The following is a 17,159-nucleotide window of genomic DNA, read 5'->3' on the forward strand; positions in this document are numbered from 1 at the left end:
GGCTAACATCGTGAAACCCTGTCTCTACTAAAAAAATACAAAAAAACTAGCCGGGCGTGGTGGCGGCGCCTGTAGTCCCAGCTACTCGGGAGGCTGAGGCAGGAGAATGGCGTGAACCCGGGAGGTGGAACTTGCAGTGAGCTGAGATCCGGCCACTGCACTCCAGTCTGGGCGACAGAGCGAAACTCTGTCTCAAAAAAAAAAAAAAAAAAAAGAAGATAATATAATGACAGAAAAGGATATATGTTAGGGACAGTGATAGAGATGAAGTGAGGAACATGTTTCCCAAGTTTTAGTCTGTTGTACACCACCCTGCCTAATTTTCGGTATAGTGATCTTGGCCAGAAGGCCAAGATCAAGATGCCGGTGGCGTTGGTTTCTTCTGAGGGTCATAAGGGAGGGATCTGTCTCAAGCCTCTTTCCTTGGTTTATAGACGGCCATCTTCTCCCCATGTCTTTACATGGTCTTCGTTTCTCTGTGTGTCTATGTCCTACTCTCTTCTTTTTTGTTGATGAGATGGAGTCTTGCTCTGTTGCCCAGGCTGGAGTGCAATGGCACAATCTCAGCTCACTGCAACCTCCGCCTCCCAGGTTCAAGCGATTCTCCTGCCTCAGCTTCTCAAGTAGCTGAGATTACAAGCATGCGCCATCATGCCTGGCTAATTTTTGTATTTTTAGTAGAGATGGGGTTTCACCATGTTGGCCAGGCTGGTCTCGAACTCCTGACCTCAGGTGATTCACCCGCCTTGGCCTCCCAAAGTTCTGGGATTACAGGTGTGAGCCACCATTCCTGGCCTCCTAATCTCTTCTTTTAGGGTCACCAGTTGTACTGGATTAGGGTCTCCTACTGTGATCTTGTTCTACCTTAAGCACCTCTCCAAGGCCCTGTCTCCAAATACAGTCACGTTCTGAGATACTGGGGGTTAAGGCCTCAATATATGGATTTTGGGGACACACAATCCAGGCCACAACATCCTCTTTCTCTTCCTTCCAAGCATCCCAGATTCACCCCGACTCCTTTTGTCTCCCCCGGGCTCTGACACTCACCCTCTCTCCCTCGCAGGATTGGAATCTTCTTCTGCCCCCTGCTGCCCCTTATCCAAATGATTATGCTTTTCATCATGTTCTACGCCAAAAACGTGAGTCAGTCCGACGTTGCCATCAGTTAGCTTTGCTCAGTCGCCTGTGACCTGTTGGCGCTTAAAGCTGGGGAAGGGGGCTCTGCAAAGGTCTCAGGAAGCTGGGCCTGGCTGGGGTCCCTCTGCTGCTGCTCTGGCTGCAGATGGGAGGTGGCTGCCTCTCTCTCTTCAGATCAGCCTGATGATGAATTTCCAGCCTCCGAGCAAAGCCTGGCGGGCCTCACAGATGATGACTTGCTTCATCCTCTTGCTCTTTTTCCCATCCTTCACCGGGGTCTTGTGCACCCTGGCCATCACCATCTGGAGGTAGGAGAAGGTGGCCTTGGGGGAGGTAGGAGAAGGTGGCCTTGGGGGAGGTAGGAGAAGGTGGCCTTGGGGGAGGTAGGAGAAGGTGGCCTTGGGGGAGGTTTTAGAGACTGGGTGGATGGGTGTGTGTTTTAAAATGTAGGTTTTATTATAATTCAGGTGTGGTGAGGCCAGGCGCAGTGGCTCATGCCTATAATCCCAGCACTATGGGAGGCCGAAGTGGGTGGATCACTTGAGGCCAGAAGTTCAAGATGAGCCTGGCCAACATGGTGAACTCGTCTCTATTAAAAATACAAAAATTAGCCAGGCGTGGTGGTGCATGCCTATAATCCCAGCTGCTCGGGAGGCTGAGGCAGGAGAATCGCTTGAACCCGGGAGGTGGAGGTTGCAGTGAGCCGAGATTGCACCATTGTGCTCTAGCCTGGGTGACAGAGTGAGATTCTGTCTCAATAAATAAATAAATAAATAAATAAATAAATAAATAATCTAGGTGTGGTGAAGCCCAACAGGTCAGGAATGACCACCACTAGAAAGATAGTTTATTACTCATAGTTCCTGAGAAGGGGAGGCACTCTGTGCCACAAAGGACCACACAGGGAAGCATCCGGGTAGGTCAGGAGGCAGAGGGAGTGAGGGGAAACATGGGCTAGAGCCTTTCCTGTGGTTTTCCATGGTAAGGAATGGGCAAGGCAGGGGAAGCAGGTTTAGGGTTGGCTGGTTTGTCAGTAGGCTGTGGGATGTGGATCTGCCCTGAGTTGTCTGGCACCTGGCCCTGGGGTGATTAGGGTAGCGGAGTGGTGGCCCAGATGTGAGAGCCTGATAAAGGGGGTGGTTGGGGGTGTGGGATCTGGATCGGTTGGTTTGCATTTGAAACGTGGGCTTTGTAAGCTAGCCCAGGGAGCTGGAGTCAGTAAGACCCCAGATGTCAAAACATCAGAATAAAAAGACATGCTTAATACAGTGTCTAACCTAAGTTCCCTGGCTAACCAACAGACACTAAAAGCCAGGGAGGGAATACATCCTCGTTTGATCACCACCCATCTGACAGCCATAGTCAGGAGTAGCTTTCTCACTTCTGCCAAGAACTGAAACTTCCCAGAATGGGGAGATGCCCCCGCACCCTATTCCTCCACATCCGGAACAGAACTTCATCTAAATTAACAGAAAGGCAGGACTGATCCGGCTCCTCCCACCTCTACAACCCCACCTCCCTTTGGCTCCACTGTACCCTACCCCACCGCCCTCACCCCATTCCTGGAAGCCAGCAAGCCCCTCCCAACATGGGCAGAGTCCTCTGAGTGAAGTCCTCTCCCCACTCCCTTTGCTTGGCTGCCTCCTCTCCACCCTCTGATTCTCAGCTCCAAGGCCCTCTCCAAGATCTGACCTTCACAGCCCTCCTTGTCTGCTCTCAGTTCCCCACTGCTTCTCTCTCTCAGGCCTGAGTTTCTTTCCTTCATTCATAATCAGGAATGCCTCTGTGTGAGTCTTTGTTTAATTGTTACTCAACGATTGTCCATTTTCCCCACCAGAACGTAAGCCAAATAGGGCAGGAACTTGCTTAATGCGAAGTCCCCACAGCCTGACTAGAACAGTGCTTAACAGAGTAAACCATGGTTGATGAACAAGGGAGATGATTTTTAGGACACCCGTGAAACTGGGGCCCTCAATTCCTTACTCCACAACATTCTTGCTCCTCTTGGCGTATCCACTCTCTTCTCTCTCTTCCTCACCAGTTCCTTGTTGCCCTATAGTTTCTGCTCATTCCTCCATAGCTAACAGGCTTCCCTCTTTATGCTTCTTAATTCAATTTCTTTCTTTGAGACAGGGCCTTGCTCTGTCACCCAGGCTGGAGTGCAGCGGCACAATCGTAGCTCAAACTCCTGGGCTCAAGTGATTCTCCCACCTCAGCCTCCCAAGTAGCTGGGACTATAGGCACACATCACCATGCCTGGCTAATTATTATTATTATTATTTTTAGAAATGGGGGGTCTCACTACGTTGCCTAGGCTGGTCTCGAACTCTTGGCTTCAAGTGATCCTCCTGCCTTGGCCTCTCAAAGTGCTGGAATTGCAGGCAAGCCACCATACTTGGCTTTAATTCAAGTTCTTTTTTTTTAGACAGGGTCTTGCTCTGTTGCCCAGGTTGCAGTACAGTGGCGTGATCACAGATCACTATAGCCTCAACCTCCTGGGTTCAAGCGATCCTCCCACCTCAGCCTCCTATATAGCCAGGACCACAGGCATGTGCTGCCATGCCCAGCTAATTCTTTATTTTTTTGTAGAGACGGAGTCTCACTATGTTGCCCAGGCTGGTCTTGAACTTCTGGGCTCAAACGATCCTCCCACCTTGGCCTCCCAAACTGTTGGGATTAGAGGCATGAGCCATAGTGCCTGGCCTTAATTCAAGATCTTAAGAAAAAGAGTCTGACTGCCCCCATTCATATCATTGAGCCAAGTTACTGCAGAAGTCACTGCCTGGCCTTTGGATTGGCTGCTGTTGGGTGAGGTGATCCCTCTGATCTGAGAGCCGGTCCTTGGAGTGCAGGTCACCCCAGTAAGGCTGTGAGCAAGAGGGTTTCTTTGGGAAGTGGGTGTGAGTGGATCAGGCAAGACTTGATGTTTTCAGGCCCAGAGCCCAGAAAGGACACGCTGATTCTAAAATAACCATCCCTGAGTCTTGTGCTAGAGATGTTCTTCCATCTTTGTTTTACCAGATTGAAGCCTTCAGCTGACTGTGGCCCTTTTCGAGGTCTGCCTTTCTTCATTCACTCCATCTACAGCTGGATCGACACCCTGAGTACACGGCCTGGCTACCTGTGGGTTGTTTGGATCTATCGGAACCTCATTGGAAGCGTGCACTTCTTTTTCATCCTCACCCTCATTGTGCTGTGAGTGTATCTGGGGAATCTCGCAGGGAAAGCCAGGAGCTCTCGGGGGAAACAGCAGTGGGGATGTTTGGTTGGAAAGCAAATGGCTGTAGTATAGCTCAGTGTTCTGGGTGACTCTACCCTTGCATAGGTAGTTTTCCTTCCTTCCTTCCTTCCTTCCTTCCTTCCTTCCTTCCTTCCTTCCTTCCTTCCTTCCTCCCTCCCTCCCTCCCTCCCTCCCTCCCTTCCTCCCTTCCTCCCTTCCTCCCTTCCTCCCTTCCTCCCTTCTTCCCTTCCTCCCTTCCTTGCTTTCCTTCCTTTTCTTTTCTCTTCTCTTCTTTTCCCCTTCCTCCCTCCCTCCATCTCTCTCTCTTTCTCCCTTCCCCTTCCTTTCCATTCCTTTCCCTTCCCTTTCCGTTCCTTTCCTTTCCCTTTCTCTTCCTTTCCCTTTCTGTTCCTTTACATTCTCTTTTCTTTTCTTTCTTTCTCTTTCTTTCTTTCTTTCTTTGCTCTTTCTTTCTTTCTTTCTTTGCTCTTTCTTTCTCTTTCTTTCTTTCTCTCTCTTCCTTCCTTCCTTCCTTTCTCTCTTTTTGTTTCTTTCTTCCTCTCTCTCTCTCTCTCCCTTTCTTGCTTTCTTGCTTTCTCTTTCTCCTTCTTTCCCCCTTCCCTTGCCTTCCCTTCCTTCTCTTTCTTTCCTTTCTCTTTTGGTTGAGATGGGGTCATGATCTATCACCCAGGCTGGACTGCAGCGGCATGGTCATGGCTCGCTGCAACCTCAACCTTTTCAGGCTCAAGCAATCCTCCCACCTCAGCCCCCAAGTGGCTGGGATTGCAGGTGTGCACCACTACACTTGGCTAATTTTAAAATTTTTTTGAGAGATGGGGTTTCCCTGTGTTGTCCAGGCTAGTCTCAAACTCCTGGCCTCAAGTTATCCTCCTGCCTCAGCCTCTCAAAGTGTTGGGATTACAGGTGTTAGCCACCTTGCCCAACCTTGCGTTGATAGTTTTTTTAAAAGTGATTTAGCCTGATGCAGTGGCTTGTGCCTGTAGTCTGAGCTTCTTGGGAAGTTGAGATGGGAGGATTGCTTGAGCCTAGGAGTTTGAGGCTGCAGTGTTCTCTGATCGTGCCACTGCACTCCAGCCTGGGGAACAGAGCAAGACCCCATCTCTGGGGGAAGGGGGGAAAGATTATATACTATCTTCTTGGCTTAGGGAATTTTTTTTTTTTTTTGAGACAGAGTCTCACTCTGTCGCCCAGGCTGGAGTGCAGTGGTGCGATCTCAGCACACTGCAAGCTCTGCCTCGCGGGTTCATACCATTCTCCTGCCTTAGCCTCCTCAGTAGCTGAGACTGCAGGCACCCACCACCATGCTCGGTTAATCTTTTTGTATTTTTAGTAGAGACAGGGTTTCACCGTGTTAGCCAGGATGGTCTCGATCTCCTGACCTCAAGTGATCCACCTGCCTTGGCCTCCCAAAGTGCTGGGATTACAGGCATGAGCCACCATGCCCCGTCGTCTTAGGGATTTTTTTTAAACTTGTTCTGTTAAGAAAGCAATACCTGCTGTTCTCCTTTTAAGGAGATGACATGCCCAGAGATGCTAAATTAATTGGTCTGAAGAGGGGCTGTGGCATGGGCTTATTTCCCCCTTCCAGGTGATTCCATGAGCAACCAGGTGGAGAACCATTGTTCCAATGTATTTAAACTATAACTCACCCTGACATGAGTTTTCAAAAACACATTTGGGCCCAAATCCATCTGCAGCACAGATTCCAGTTCCTTTGCATCCAGTGGAAATTTGGAGCCCGCAAAACATTGGCAACATCTGTCATTCTTTCTTTTCTCCTCTTCCAGAATCATCACCTATCTTTACTGGCAGATCACAGAGGGAAGGAAGATTATGATCAGGCTGCTCCATGAGCAGATCATTAATGTAAGTCCCCTTGGATCCCTCTGATGTCCACCATAACCCTTTTTAAACGCTGTATAAGGGACACTTTCAAACATCCTCCAAAATAAAGAGAATACTACAATGAACTCTCATATCCTTGCTGTCAGCCTTAACAGCCATCAATGTTTTTATATTCTTATTTCATCTACACTTTCTCTTCCCAGCAAATTCTTTATTTTTATTCTTATTATTTATTATTATTATTATTATTATTATTATGAGACAGAGTTTTGCTCTTGTTGCCCAGGCTGGAGTGCAGAGGCGCAATCTCGGCTCACTGCAATTTCCACCTCCAGGGTTCAAACGATTCTCCTGCCCCAGCCTCCCAAGTAGCTGGGATTACAGGTGCCCGCCACTATGCCCAGCTAATTTTTATATTTTTATTGGAGACAGGGTTTCACCATGTTGGCCAGACTGGTCTCGAACTGCTGACCTCAGGTGATCCACCTGCCTCCCAAAGTGCTGGGATTACAGACGTGAGCCACCACGCCCAGCCTTATTTTATTTTTTTAGAGCTGGGGGTCTTGCTGTGTTGCCCTGGCTGGATTAAAATTCCTGAACTCCTGACTCAGCCTCCGGAGTAACTGAGATTACAGGCAGATGCCGTTCCACCTGGCTCCCCGGATTATTTTAAAGCAAATCTTAGGCTTTATATTATTTTTTATATATTAAAACTTTTATGTACATCTCTATGAGATAAAGACTTTTATTTTATTTATTTATTTTGAGACACAGTTTCACTCTTGTTGCCCAGGTTGGAGTGCAGTGGAGCGATCTTGGCTCACTGCAACCTCTGCCTCCCAGGTTCAAGCGATTCTTGTGCCTCAGCCTCCTGCATAGCTGGAATTGCAGGCACACCCCACCACACCCGGCTGATTTTGTATTTTCAGTAGAGAAGGGATTTCTCCACGTTGGTTAGGCTGGTCTCAAACTTCCAATCTCAGGTGATCCGCTCGCCTCGGCATCCCAAAGTGCTGGGATTACAGGCGTGAGCCACCACATCCAGCTGAGATAAAGACTTTTAAAAAAACATAACTACAATATCATCATCATACTTAAAAAGAAAAAACTTACCAATAATTTATTATTATCATCTTATATCCAATGTTTACGTTTCCCCAGTTGTCCCCTTAAGTGTCTTTTTATACTAGAACTGTACAATTCAGGATCTGAAAAGGGGGTACATGTTGCATTTGGTTGATGTGCCTTTGTTTCCGTTTTCTTTTTTTTTTTGAGACGGAATCTCACTGTGTCTCCCAGGCTGGAAGGCAGTGGCATGATTTTGGCTCACTGCAACCTCTGCCTCCTGGGTTCAAGTGATTCTCCTGCCTCAGCCTTCTTACTAGCTGGGATTACAGGTGTGTGCCACCATGCCCAGCTAATTTTTGTATTTTTAATAGAGATGGGGTTTCACCATGTTAACTAGACTGGTCTCAAACTCCTGACCTGAAGTGATCCACCCGCCTCGGCCTCCCAAAGGGCTGGGATTACAGGCGTGAGCTACCAGGCCCAGCCGAAATGCCTAACTTTCTTTTACTCTATAACCATTTACCACCTCCCCTCCCTATTTCCTCTTTTCTTTTTATTCTTAAAGAATGCAGGTCATCTGTTTCATATTTTCCATATCCTACATATATCTTTTTGTTTGTTTGTTTTGACACGGAGTCTCGCTCTGGGACACATGCCTATGGGGGATACTGGAAACCATTTTTCCTGGCTATTGAGACGTGGCATATAAGTTGCTTCCAGCAGCCGACTTCTGAAGGCTACTTTCTCAAGCCTGTTAGGGGAGTTGCTTTAGAGGAGAATATTACAGTGCAGGCAGGCTCTGGGGGATAATTTGGTTTTACTGTGAAATGTTTCTTTTCTTTCACCAAAAGATGGCAGCAACCTCCATCCAACTTCTAGGACCCTACCTGCCTGAAAACCGACGTTCTTCCCATCAATTGCTTTCTCAATTCCATACCATCATTCATTCATGTTTTTGTTTCTTTCTGGTTTTGTTTTCCTTCTTGGTAGGAAGGCAAAGATAAAATGTTCCTGATAGAAAAGTTGATCAAGCTGCAGGATATGGAGAAGAAAGCAAACCCCAGCTCACTCGTTCTGGAAAGGAGAGAGGTGGAGGTGAGGTTGGAGACTGCCTTGGGGATCCCTGGGACACGAACTTGCCTCCATGTAAAAGGTGCATCGGAGAACTACAGACCAAGCTCTTGGGATCATGGAAGGGCCCTTCATTCTTTGTCTAAGTATTTCTGTGGTTTTTACTTAAAAAGTAATAATCATGGCCGGGCGCAGTGGCTCACACCTGTAATCCCAGCACTTTGGGAGGCCTAGGCTGGTGGATCACGAGGTCGGGAGTTTGAGACCAGCCTGGCCAATATGGTGAAACCCCGTCTCTACTAAAAATACAAAAATTAGCTGGGCGTGGCCACATGTGCCTGTAGCGTCAGCTACTCAGGAGGCTGAGGCAGAAGAATCGCTTGAACCCAGGAGGCGGAGGTTGCGGTAAGCCTAAAGAAAAGTAATATTCATTTATTCAGCATTTTTCATGCCTGTACTTTTTCTAGGTGCTGGGGTTACGGTGAGCAAAACAAAGCCCCTGGCCTCATGGAACTTGCACGTTTATTTTTCACAACCCTGATAATACAGAAGTAGATCCCACTGATATGAAAAGGGCCCTGAAATCTCATCTCACTATGAATACTTCAGTGTCTAGTCTTGCAAATCTATTTCCCTAGGCATCTGCAAACATACCTGTATCTACCAACACTTTACTTGTTTATTACAAAAGTGAGGCTATATTATACAAATAGTATCATAACTTCCCTCCCCCGCAGCCCACCACTTAATACTATATCTTGGACGATGTTTAATTTTGTACATATTTGGATATTTGGGTTGTTTCTATGTTTTTAAATACTCAAAACAGTAGGTAATGAAATATTTTGTTACAATTATTTTTTGGGCGGTTATAATCGCAGCTACTCAGGAGGCTGAGGTGGGAGGGGAGGACTGCTTGAGGCCAGGAGTTTAAGACCAACAAAGCGAAACCCCATCCCTTAAAAATTTTTAATAATTAGACACGGTGGCTCGCAACTGTAGCCTCAGCTACTCAGGAAGCTGAGGTGAGAGGATTGCTCAAACCCAGGAGTTTGAGGCTACAGTGAGCTATGATCCCATCACCGCACTCCAGCTTGGGAGACAGAACAAGACCCTGTCTCTTAAAAAAATTACCCTGGGCGCAGTGGCTCCCTCCTGTAATCCCCAGCACTTTGGGAGGCCAAGGCGGGCATATCACTTGAGGTCAGGGGTTCAAGACCAGCCCGGCAAACATGGTGAAACCCATCTCTACTAAAAATATAAAAAACAAAAACAAACAAGAAAACTGAGCTGGGTGTCATGGTGCACATCTGTAATCCCAGCTACTTGGGAGGCTGAAGAACAGGAATCACTTGAACCCAGGAGGTGGAGGTTGCAGTGAGCCAAGGTCATGCCATTGCACTCCAGCCTAGGCAACAGAGCAAGACTCCATGTCAAAAAAAATAAAAAATAAATAAAAAAAATAAAAAATAAAAAGTATTTTTCTGAATATTTCTGCCACAAAGCATGTACATGACAATGTTAATAGATAGTGCTATATCATTCCCTTAAAAAGATTTAATCAATTTCATTCTTACCAAGAGAATATAAAGATACATGAAACCCTGCTCTAATTCCAAAGCCTTGCTTGCTTCCTGAGTGTCCTGAAAATACAGATGAACAGTAAATCCACCTTAATGCAAATACCACTCATGTTGAAAATTGTGATCTTGACAGAAGTGACTGACATGTAATTTACCATCTGTGCAAATTTATACTGTCAGCACAATTTGGGTAAGTGATCTAGAGGCCTAAAGGTAGATCCTCTGAAGGTGGGGACCATGTCTGTGCACTTGTCACCCCAGGTCCTAATTTATTACCTGGCATAATATGAATGGTCAGTGAATATCTATGGAATGGCCGGGCACGGTGGCTCACGCCTGTAATCCCAGCACTTTGGGATGCTGAGGTGGACAGATCACTTGGGGTCAGGAGTTCGAGACCAGCCTGACCAACATGGTGAAACCCTGTCTCTACTAAAAAAAAAAAAAAAAAAAAAAATAGCCGGGCGTGGTGGCAGGCACCTATAATCCCAGCTACTCCAGAGGCTGAGGCGGGAAAATCACTGGAACCCGGGAGGTGGAGGTTGCAGTGAGCTGAGATCACACCATTCCACTCCAGCCTGGGAGACAAAGCAAGACTCTGTCAAAAAAAAAAAAAAAAAAAAAAAAAAAAAAAAAAAAAAAAAAGATTATCTGTGGAATGAATGAATGGAATCACTCTCCCTAAAAAACAAAACATGTTCAGTATTTCTATGGCAGAGACTTGGCCTTAATCTGTCATCCCTTAATTTTAAAATGGTGGAGGGCCCACAAATTGTGCCAACTATGCAACAAGACCCAGAATCTGCATTCTTCCTCCATGACATGGCTGCCTGTTTTTTACTTTTTCAGCAACAAGACACTTTGCATTTGGGGGAACGTGATGGCAGTCTTGGTGAGTAATTGAACTGGGACAGAATAAGACCCTAATATATTTCTGGTGAAATATCTTAAGTGTAAGAATTGCTCATGTGTCCGTTACCTTTTCAGTTGCAAACTGGATCCAAACTGGCTTAAGCAAAATTCCAAGAATAATTCTTGCTTTAGGTCTAGCCTAACGCAGGAAGTCACAATGTCACCAGAACCCGGTTTTTTTCAGTTCCGTTCTTACCCATGTTAGTTCCTTTTGCAATAGACTCTTCTTAATAAGTGCAAGACAGTTTTATCAACTTCTTATATCTTCTCAGAGTCAGTCTGGTGGAAAAGACTGAGGGACCCAGGATTCTCATGGTGTTTCATAAGATCTGACTGGGTGATGTCCCTGTCTATGAACCAATTGTTGTGGCTACAAAAATGTGGCAGTTCCCTTGGTCACATGATTTCATCTGTAGATACAGGTGGTGCAACCATGAAGACCATAGGGACCGAGAGTAGGGAAGGGTGACTTCCCAAAGAAGATCTGGGGCTGATGCCAGGAGAGTGAATTCTGGGCAGGAAACAAACAAACCCATTTATTTTTTGGGGATAGCATTTACTGATGACTTCCAGTGATGGCAGTTCAAGGGGGAAGATTATAGAAACTAAAAGGAGGAGGCAAGGAAGGCAAGAGAAGCTATGGGCTCTTGAAGGCCAAGTTGGTCTTTCCCTTGTAGAGATGGGGCAGAGTGTGCCTGCGTTAACTTCTCTTTCCTGTGTCCAACCTAGACTTGCGATTTAGAAGATCAGTTCAAGAAGGTAATCCAAGGGCCTGATGACTGTTTTGGTAACCAGACACCAATCAAATAAAGAGAGGAGATGAAAATGGAACTATTTCTTTCATGCCACCTGTGCCTTTAGGAACTGCCCAGAAGAAAATCCAAGCCTTTAGCCAGGAGTGGAAACTGACTACAATGTAAATATCAAAGTAAAATTGGGCATTCCTTGCTATTTTTCACACCCAGATTGCTGATTTTTCAAGACAAAATACTTGGGGTTTTCCAATAAAGATTGTTGTAATATTGAAATGAGCCCACAAAAACCTAGGAAGAGACAACTAGGGAATAATGTATTTTATCTTCAAGAAATGTGTGCATGATTGATTGGTTCTTAGAAATCTCTCCTGCCAGACTTCCCAGACCTGGCAAAGGTTTAGAAACTGTTGCTAAGAAAAGTGGTCCATCCTGAATAAACATGTAATCCTCAAGCAGGGATATGAAGCCTCTGAATTGTAGAACCTGCATTTATTTGTGACTTAGAACTAAAAACATCCCCCATGTCCCAAAGGTGGAATACAACCAGAGGTCTCATCTCTGGACTTTCTTGCGTATTGATTACATGAGTCTTTGGAGTCAGGGATGGAGGAGGTTCTGCCCCTATGAGGTGTTATACATGACCATCAAAGTCCTACGTCAAACTAGCTTTGCACAGTGGCAGTACCGTAGCCAGTGAGATTTATCCGAGACATGATTATTGCTAATTGAAACTTTTCCCAATACCCCACTGTGATGACTTGAAATATAATCAGCACTGGCAATTTTTGACAGTCTCTACGGAGACTGGATAAGAAAAAAAAGAAAAGAGAAGAAAAGAAATTAGCTGGGTGCAATGGCTTATGCCTGTAATCTCAGCACTTTGGGAGGCTGAGGCAAGTGGATCACTTATAGGTTCTCACTCATAGGTGGGAATTGAACAATGAGATCACTTGGACACAGGAAGGGGAACATCACACACGGGGTCCTATTGTGGGGAGGAAGGGGGGGAGGGATAGCATTAGGAGATATACCTAATGTAAATGACGAGTTAATGGGTGCAGCATTAATGTCAGGAGTTCAAGACCAGCCTGGCCAACATGGTGAAAACCCGTCTCTACTAAAAATACAAAAACTAGTTGGGCGTGGTGGTGCATGCTTATAATCCCAGCTACTTGGGAGGCTGAGGCAGAATTGCTTGAATCTGGGAGGCAGAGTTTGCAGTGAGGCAAGATTGTACTACTGTACTCCAGCCTGGGCAATAGAGTGAGACTCTGTCTCAAAAAAATAAAATAAAATAAATTAAAAGTTTTATTCAAACCAAATATGAAACTAGTGGTGATGTGTGGAATGTGTGTGTGTGCGCATATGTAATGAATACGTGTGTGTATAATTTTTTTGCAGATTTGCCAAATGATTCACAAGCCATGTGGCTGTTTTTTTTTTTTTTTTTTATTTTAAGTTCTAGGGTACATGTGCACAACGTGCAGGTTTGTTACATATGTATACATGTGCCATGTTGGTGTGCTGCACCCATTAACTCGTCATTTACATTAGGTATATCTCCCAATGCTATCCCTCCCCGCCTTCCTCCCCACAATAGGACCCCATGTGTGATGTTCCCCTTCCTGTGTCCAAGTGATCTCATTGTTCAGTTCCCACCTATGAGTGAGAACAGTGGCTGTTCTTAACACTGAAGGGTCCAGCAGAAAGGTGCAATTACTCAGGGGAGAGGAGCCTCCTCTTAAGTAATCACTGTCATAAAACCTAATTGGAACTGAATTTAGAAAGCATTTAAGATACATTCGAAACACAAGCACCCAACCAGTGCTGTCATTTATTCCCTTTTTTTTATTTTTAAGAGATGAGTCCGGGCTGTGTTGCCAGGTTTGACTCAAACTCCTAGGTCAAGCAGTCCTCCCACTTCAGCCTGCCAAGTAGCTGGGACTACAGGCACATGCCACTGCACTTGACCACACACTTTTTCATTCACTTATTTTTTTTCATTAATTCACTTCATTCGAAGGAATTAATTTCTTTTGGTGTCATCTTTGGTAATAGTTGTATGTAGCGTTCATCCATCCATCCATTCAACAAATATCGACCAAATGTTAGTGGTGAACAAGATGGTGAACAATTCCTGGTGCTGCCTGTCTAGCAGGTTTAGACATGAATTAAATGCTTAAGCAATAATTAATTACAGTTGCAGTAGATGCTCTGAAGAAGCACAGGGACTAAGGGAGACTTGTCTGTGGGGTCAGTGCAGGCAGCCCATAGAAGTGATGTTGGAAGTGATTTTATTCCCCTTGGGGTCATCTTAGTGCTGTTTGTGCTTTTTTCTTCGCTTTTTTTTTTTTTTTTTTTTTTTGAGATGGAGTTGGAGTCTCCCTCTGTCTCCCAGGCTGGAGTGCAGTGGCACAATCTTGGCTCACTGCAACCTCCCCGTCCTGGGTTCAAGCTATTCTCCTGCCTCAGCCTCCTGAGTAGCTGGGATTACAGGCGTGTGCCACCTGGCCTGGCTAATTTTTGTATTTTTAGTAGAGACGGAGTTTCACCATGTTGGCCGGGCTGGTGTCGAACTCCTGACCTCAGGTGATCTGCTCGCTTCGGCCTCCCAAAGTGTTGGGATTACAGGCATGAGCCACCGCGCCCGGCCACTGCCTGGGCTTCTACAATGAAATCTGAACTCTCTCTGAAAGCATCACTTTTGCTCATTCACCAGATGCTAAGTGCTTCCATCTGGAATGCTTCTCCTTTCACATCCATCCCTTGTCTCCACTTCAGTGCAGTCCTGCTTCTCCTGGAGGTGTACATGCATTAGATTACAGGCTCATGCCTGTAATCCCCACACTTTGGGAGGCCAAGGTGGGTGGATCACCTGAGGTCAGGAGTTCGAGACCAGCCTGGCCAACATGGTAAGATCCCATCTCTACTAAAAATGCAAAAATTAGCCAGGCGTGGTGGCATGCGCCTGTAATTCCAGCTACTCGGGAGGCTGAGGCATGAGAATTGCTTGAACCCGGGAGGCAGAGGTTGCAGTGAGCCAAGATTACACCACTGCACTTCAGCCTGAATAAAAAAAGTACTGTACCTGGAAAGCATTTTAAACAGTCTAGGACATGATAGGCAGTCACTAAATGTTAATTAGCAAGGATTTTACATGCATTCTTTCATTTAATCACCACCACCACAAGAATACTACCCCTATTTTACAAATAAATTAAGTAACTTACCCAAGGTCATACAGCTGGTAAGTTGCTGATTAGGAATGCAGACTTGGCTTTCCTTGATTCCAAATCCTGTTATTAACCCTATACTAAGTCTGCCAAGGAAGTGCTTAATAGTAGTTATTAACACCTTATTTCATCATTCAAATTCTCCACCTTTTGAGGCCCTTACCATCTTAGCATAGGACCTAAATCCTTAATTTGGCCTGGCTGAATCAAAGGCAAAATGGATTTGGGATGAAGATCAAGAGACAGAGATCTCCTGGCTCTTGAGACCTTCCTACAACACAAAGGGATATTTTTATTATTATGAAATTTTTAGAGATTGGAGTCAAACTCTGTCGCCAAGGCCAGAGTGCAGTGGTGCGATCCTAGCTCACTGCAGCCTCAACCTGCTGGGCTCCAGTGATCCTCCCATCTCGGCCCCAATTTTTAAATTTTTTGTAGAGATGGGGTCTCACTGTGTTGCCCAGGCTAGTGTTGAACTCCTGGCTTCAAGCAGTCCTCCCACCTTGGCTTCCCAAAGTGACAGGATTATAGGCATGAGTCACCATGCCTGGCCAAGGGATATTATTAACTTCACACTGCCCCCAAGAGAAATCACCAGTTGCTGTGTACCCTCAGAAGGTACTCCAGGACTGAATTCAGTTCACAGAGGGTATTTTCTTTTTTTTTTTGAGACAGTCTCGCTCTTTGGCCTAGGCTGGAGTGCAGTGGTGCAATCTTGGCTCACTGCAACCTCTGACTCCTGGGTTCAACAATTCTTGCTTCAGCCTCCTGAGTAGCTGGGATTACAGGCATGTGCCACCATGCCCAGGTAATGTTTGTATTTCTAGTAGAGACGGTAGAGACATGATGGCCAGGCTGGTCTTGAACTCCTGGCCTTTAAGTGATCCACCCACCTTAGCCTCCCAAAGTGTTAGGATTACAGGTATGAGCCACCGCGCCCGGCTTGATATATCTTCTTTGGTCACTTTTTCCTCCCTCTTTCACTCTAGGCATAACATGGCACGGAAGTACATGCAGTTTAGACATTTGTTCCACTCAATGAACCTATCTTTGTTGTTCATTTAAAAATTCAAGACAATTTTTTTTGCAAATGCTGATTCAAAACGTACCAAGCCCCATCTATCATGCCTATGCCAATACAATCTGTCACAAAAAAGTTTGCTTCTCATTGTCATGTAGCTGTGGGGACTGGTGGCCTTCTAAAATCACTGTTTGGCTGCCGTAAGTGTGAGGCTGGCAACCCATGGCAGGGATGCAGGAGGGAAGCCATGGCTAAGCTGTGGGCCTGGACACAGATGGGGTTGAAGGTGAGAGGGGTTACGTAAGCTAGAGGAGACACACGGCGTTGCCATTAACAAAAAATTCAACTTCATTTTAATGTTGCTACTAAGTTCACAGTAAAATCCCTGGAAGTTCAAATTGGAAAGAGCAGAATTGGGATCATGGGCTCAACAATATAAAGGCAGATTCAGTGAGGAGTAAGGGTAGTGGCTCTGGCGGCAGACTGACCTGGATTTGAATGCCAACTGTAACAGACTCAAGACACCTTGGGTAAGTGGTTTTATGAAGTACCTCAGTTCTTCATCAGTAGAAAGAGTGCTAACACCTCCCTAAGACTTTTGTATGGATTGAGTAAGATAATGCATGTTAAACCACTTGTATAGTTTCTGGTTAACTGTAAACAAGAAGTTCTAGCAGTTTCAGTTATCTTTTTTTTTTTTTTTTTTAAGAGTCAGGTTCTCACTGTGTCACCAAGGTTGTAGTGCCATGGTGTAATCATGGCTCATTGCAGCCTTGAACTTCTGGGCTCAAGTGATCCTCCCACCTCAACCTCCTGAGTAGCTGGGACTACAGGCATGCACCACCATGCCTGGCTAATTTTTTAGAGATGGGGTCTTGCTACATTGCACAGTCTGGCCTCAAGTAATCCTCTTGCCTCAGCTTTCTGAGTTGCTGGGATTATCAGCATGAGCCACTGTGCCCAGCTAAACTGTGACTTTTGAGGCAACCCCTTCCCTTCCACAGAGTTTAGTTTCCTCATTTGCAAAATGAGGACAAACCTAGATGTTCTTGGAAGTTTCTTCCAGTTCTAATTGCCTATCTATGATCACAACTGTTGCAGAGCTTCCTAAAAAGCCTGGAAAAGTGCAACTCTTCCCCTTGGTGGTTTGCAGCTCTCCATTCAAGATGCTGTAAATCCCTCATTGGCTTCAAGACCTCCCTACCATTTTGGTTCTTGCACATTGAAGCCTCACTGGATTGCACAGTGGCTTCCCCAAATTCCGTATGCCTCAGGGTATGATGCTTGGCACAC

General features: G+C 45.8%; 1 protein-coding gene and 1 non-coding gene across 2 annotated transcripts in view; both read left to right on the plus strand.

Moving 5' to 3' along the window:
• TMC5 (transmembrane channel like 5) overlaps positions 1-12,595 on the plus strand; it is a 62,023-nt gene extending 49,428 nt beyond the window's left edge. The window contains exons 14-20 of the mRNA XM_073015206.1: positions 1,064-1,139; positions 1,312-1,445; positions 4,159-4,332; positions 6,166-6,244; positions 8,282-8,386; positions 10,795-10,837; positions 11,587-12,595. Of these exons, the coding sequence (XP_072871307.1) occupies positions 1,064-1,139; positions 1,312-1,445; positions 4,159-4,332; positions 6,166-6,244; positions 8,282-8,386; positions 10,795-10,837; positions 11,587-11,633 (658 nt within the window). The 3' untranslated portion in view covers positions 11,634-12,595. The remainder of the gene's footprint in view (positions 1-1,063; positions 1,140-1,311; positions 1,446-4,158; positions 4,333-6,165; positions 6,245-8,281; positions 8,387-10,794; positions 10,838-11,586) is intronic.
• Positions 12,277-12,416, plus strand: LOC119621256 (U4 spliceosomal RNA). The gene has a single exon (XR_005237819.2). It is a non-coding gene; the product is annotated as a U4 spliceosomal RNA (small nuclear RNA).
• Positions 12,596-17,159: the final 4,564 nt, after the last annotated feature.

This window comes from Chlorocebus sabaeus, chromosome 5 (genome assembly GCF_047675955.1).
Source record: "Chlorocebus sabaeus isolate Y175 chromosome 5, mChlSab1.0.hap1, whole genome shotgun sequence".
Taxonomy (NCBI): Eukaryota; Metazoa; Chordata; class Mammalia; order Primates; family Cercopithecidae; genus Chlorocebus; species Chlorocebus sabaeus.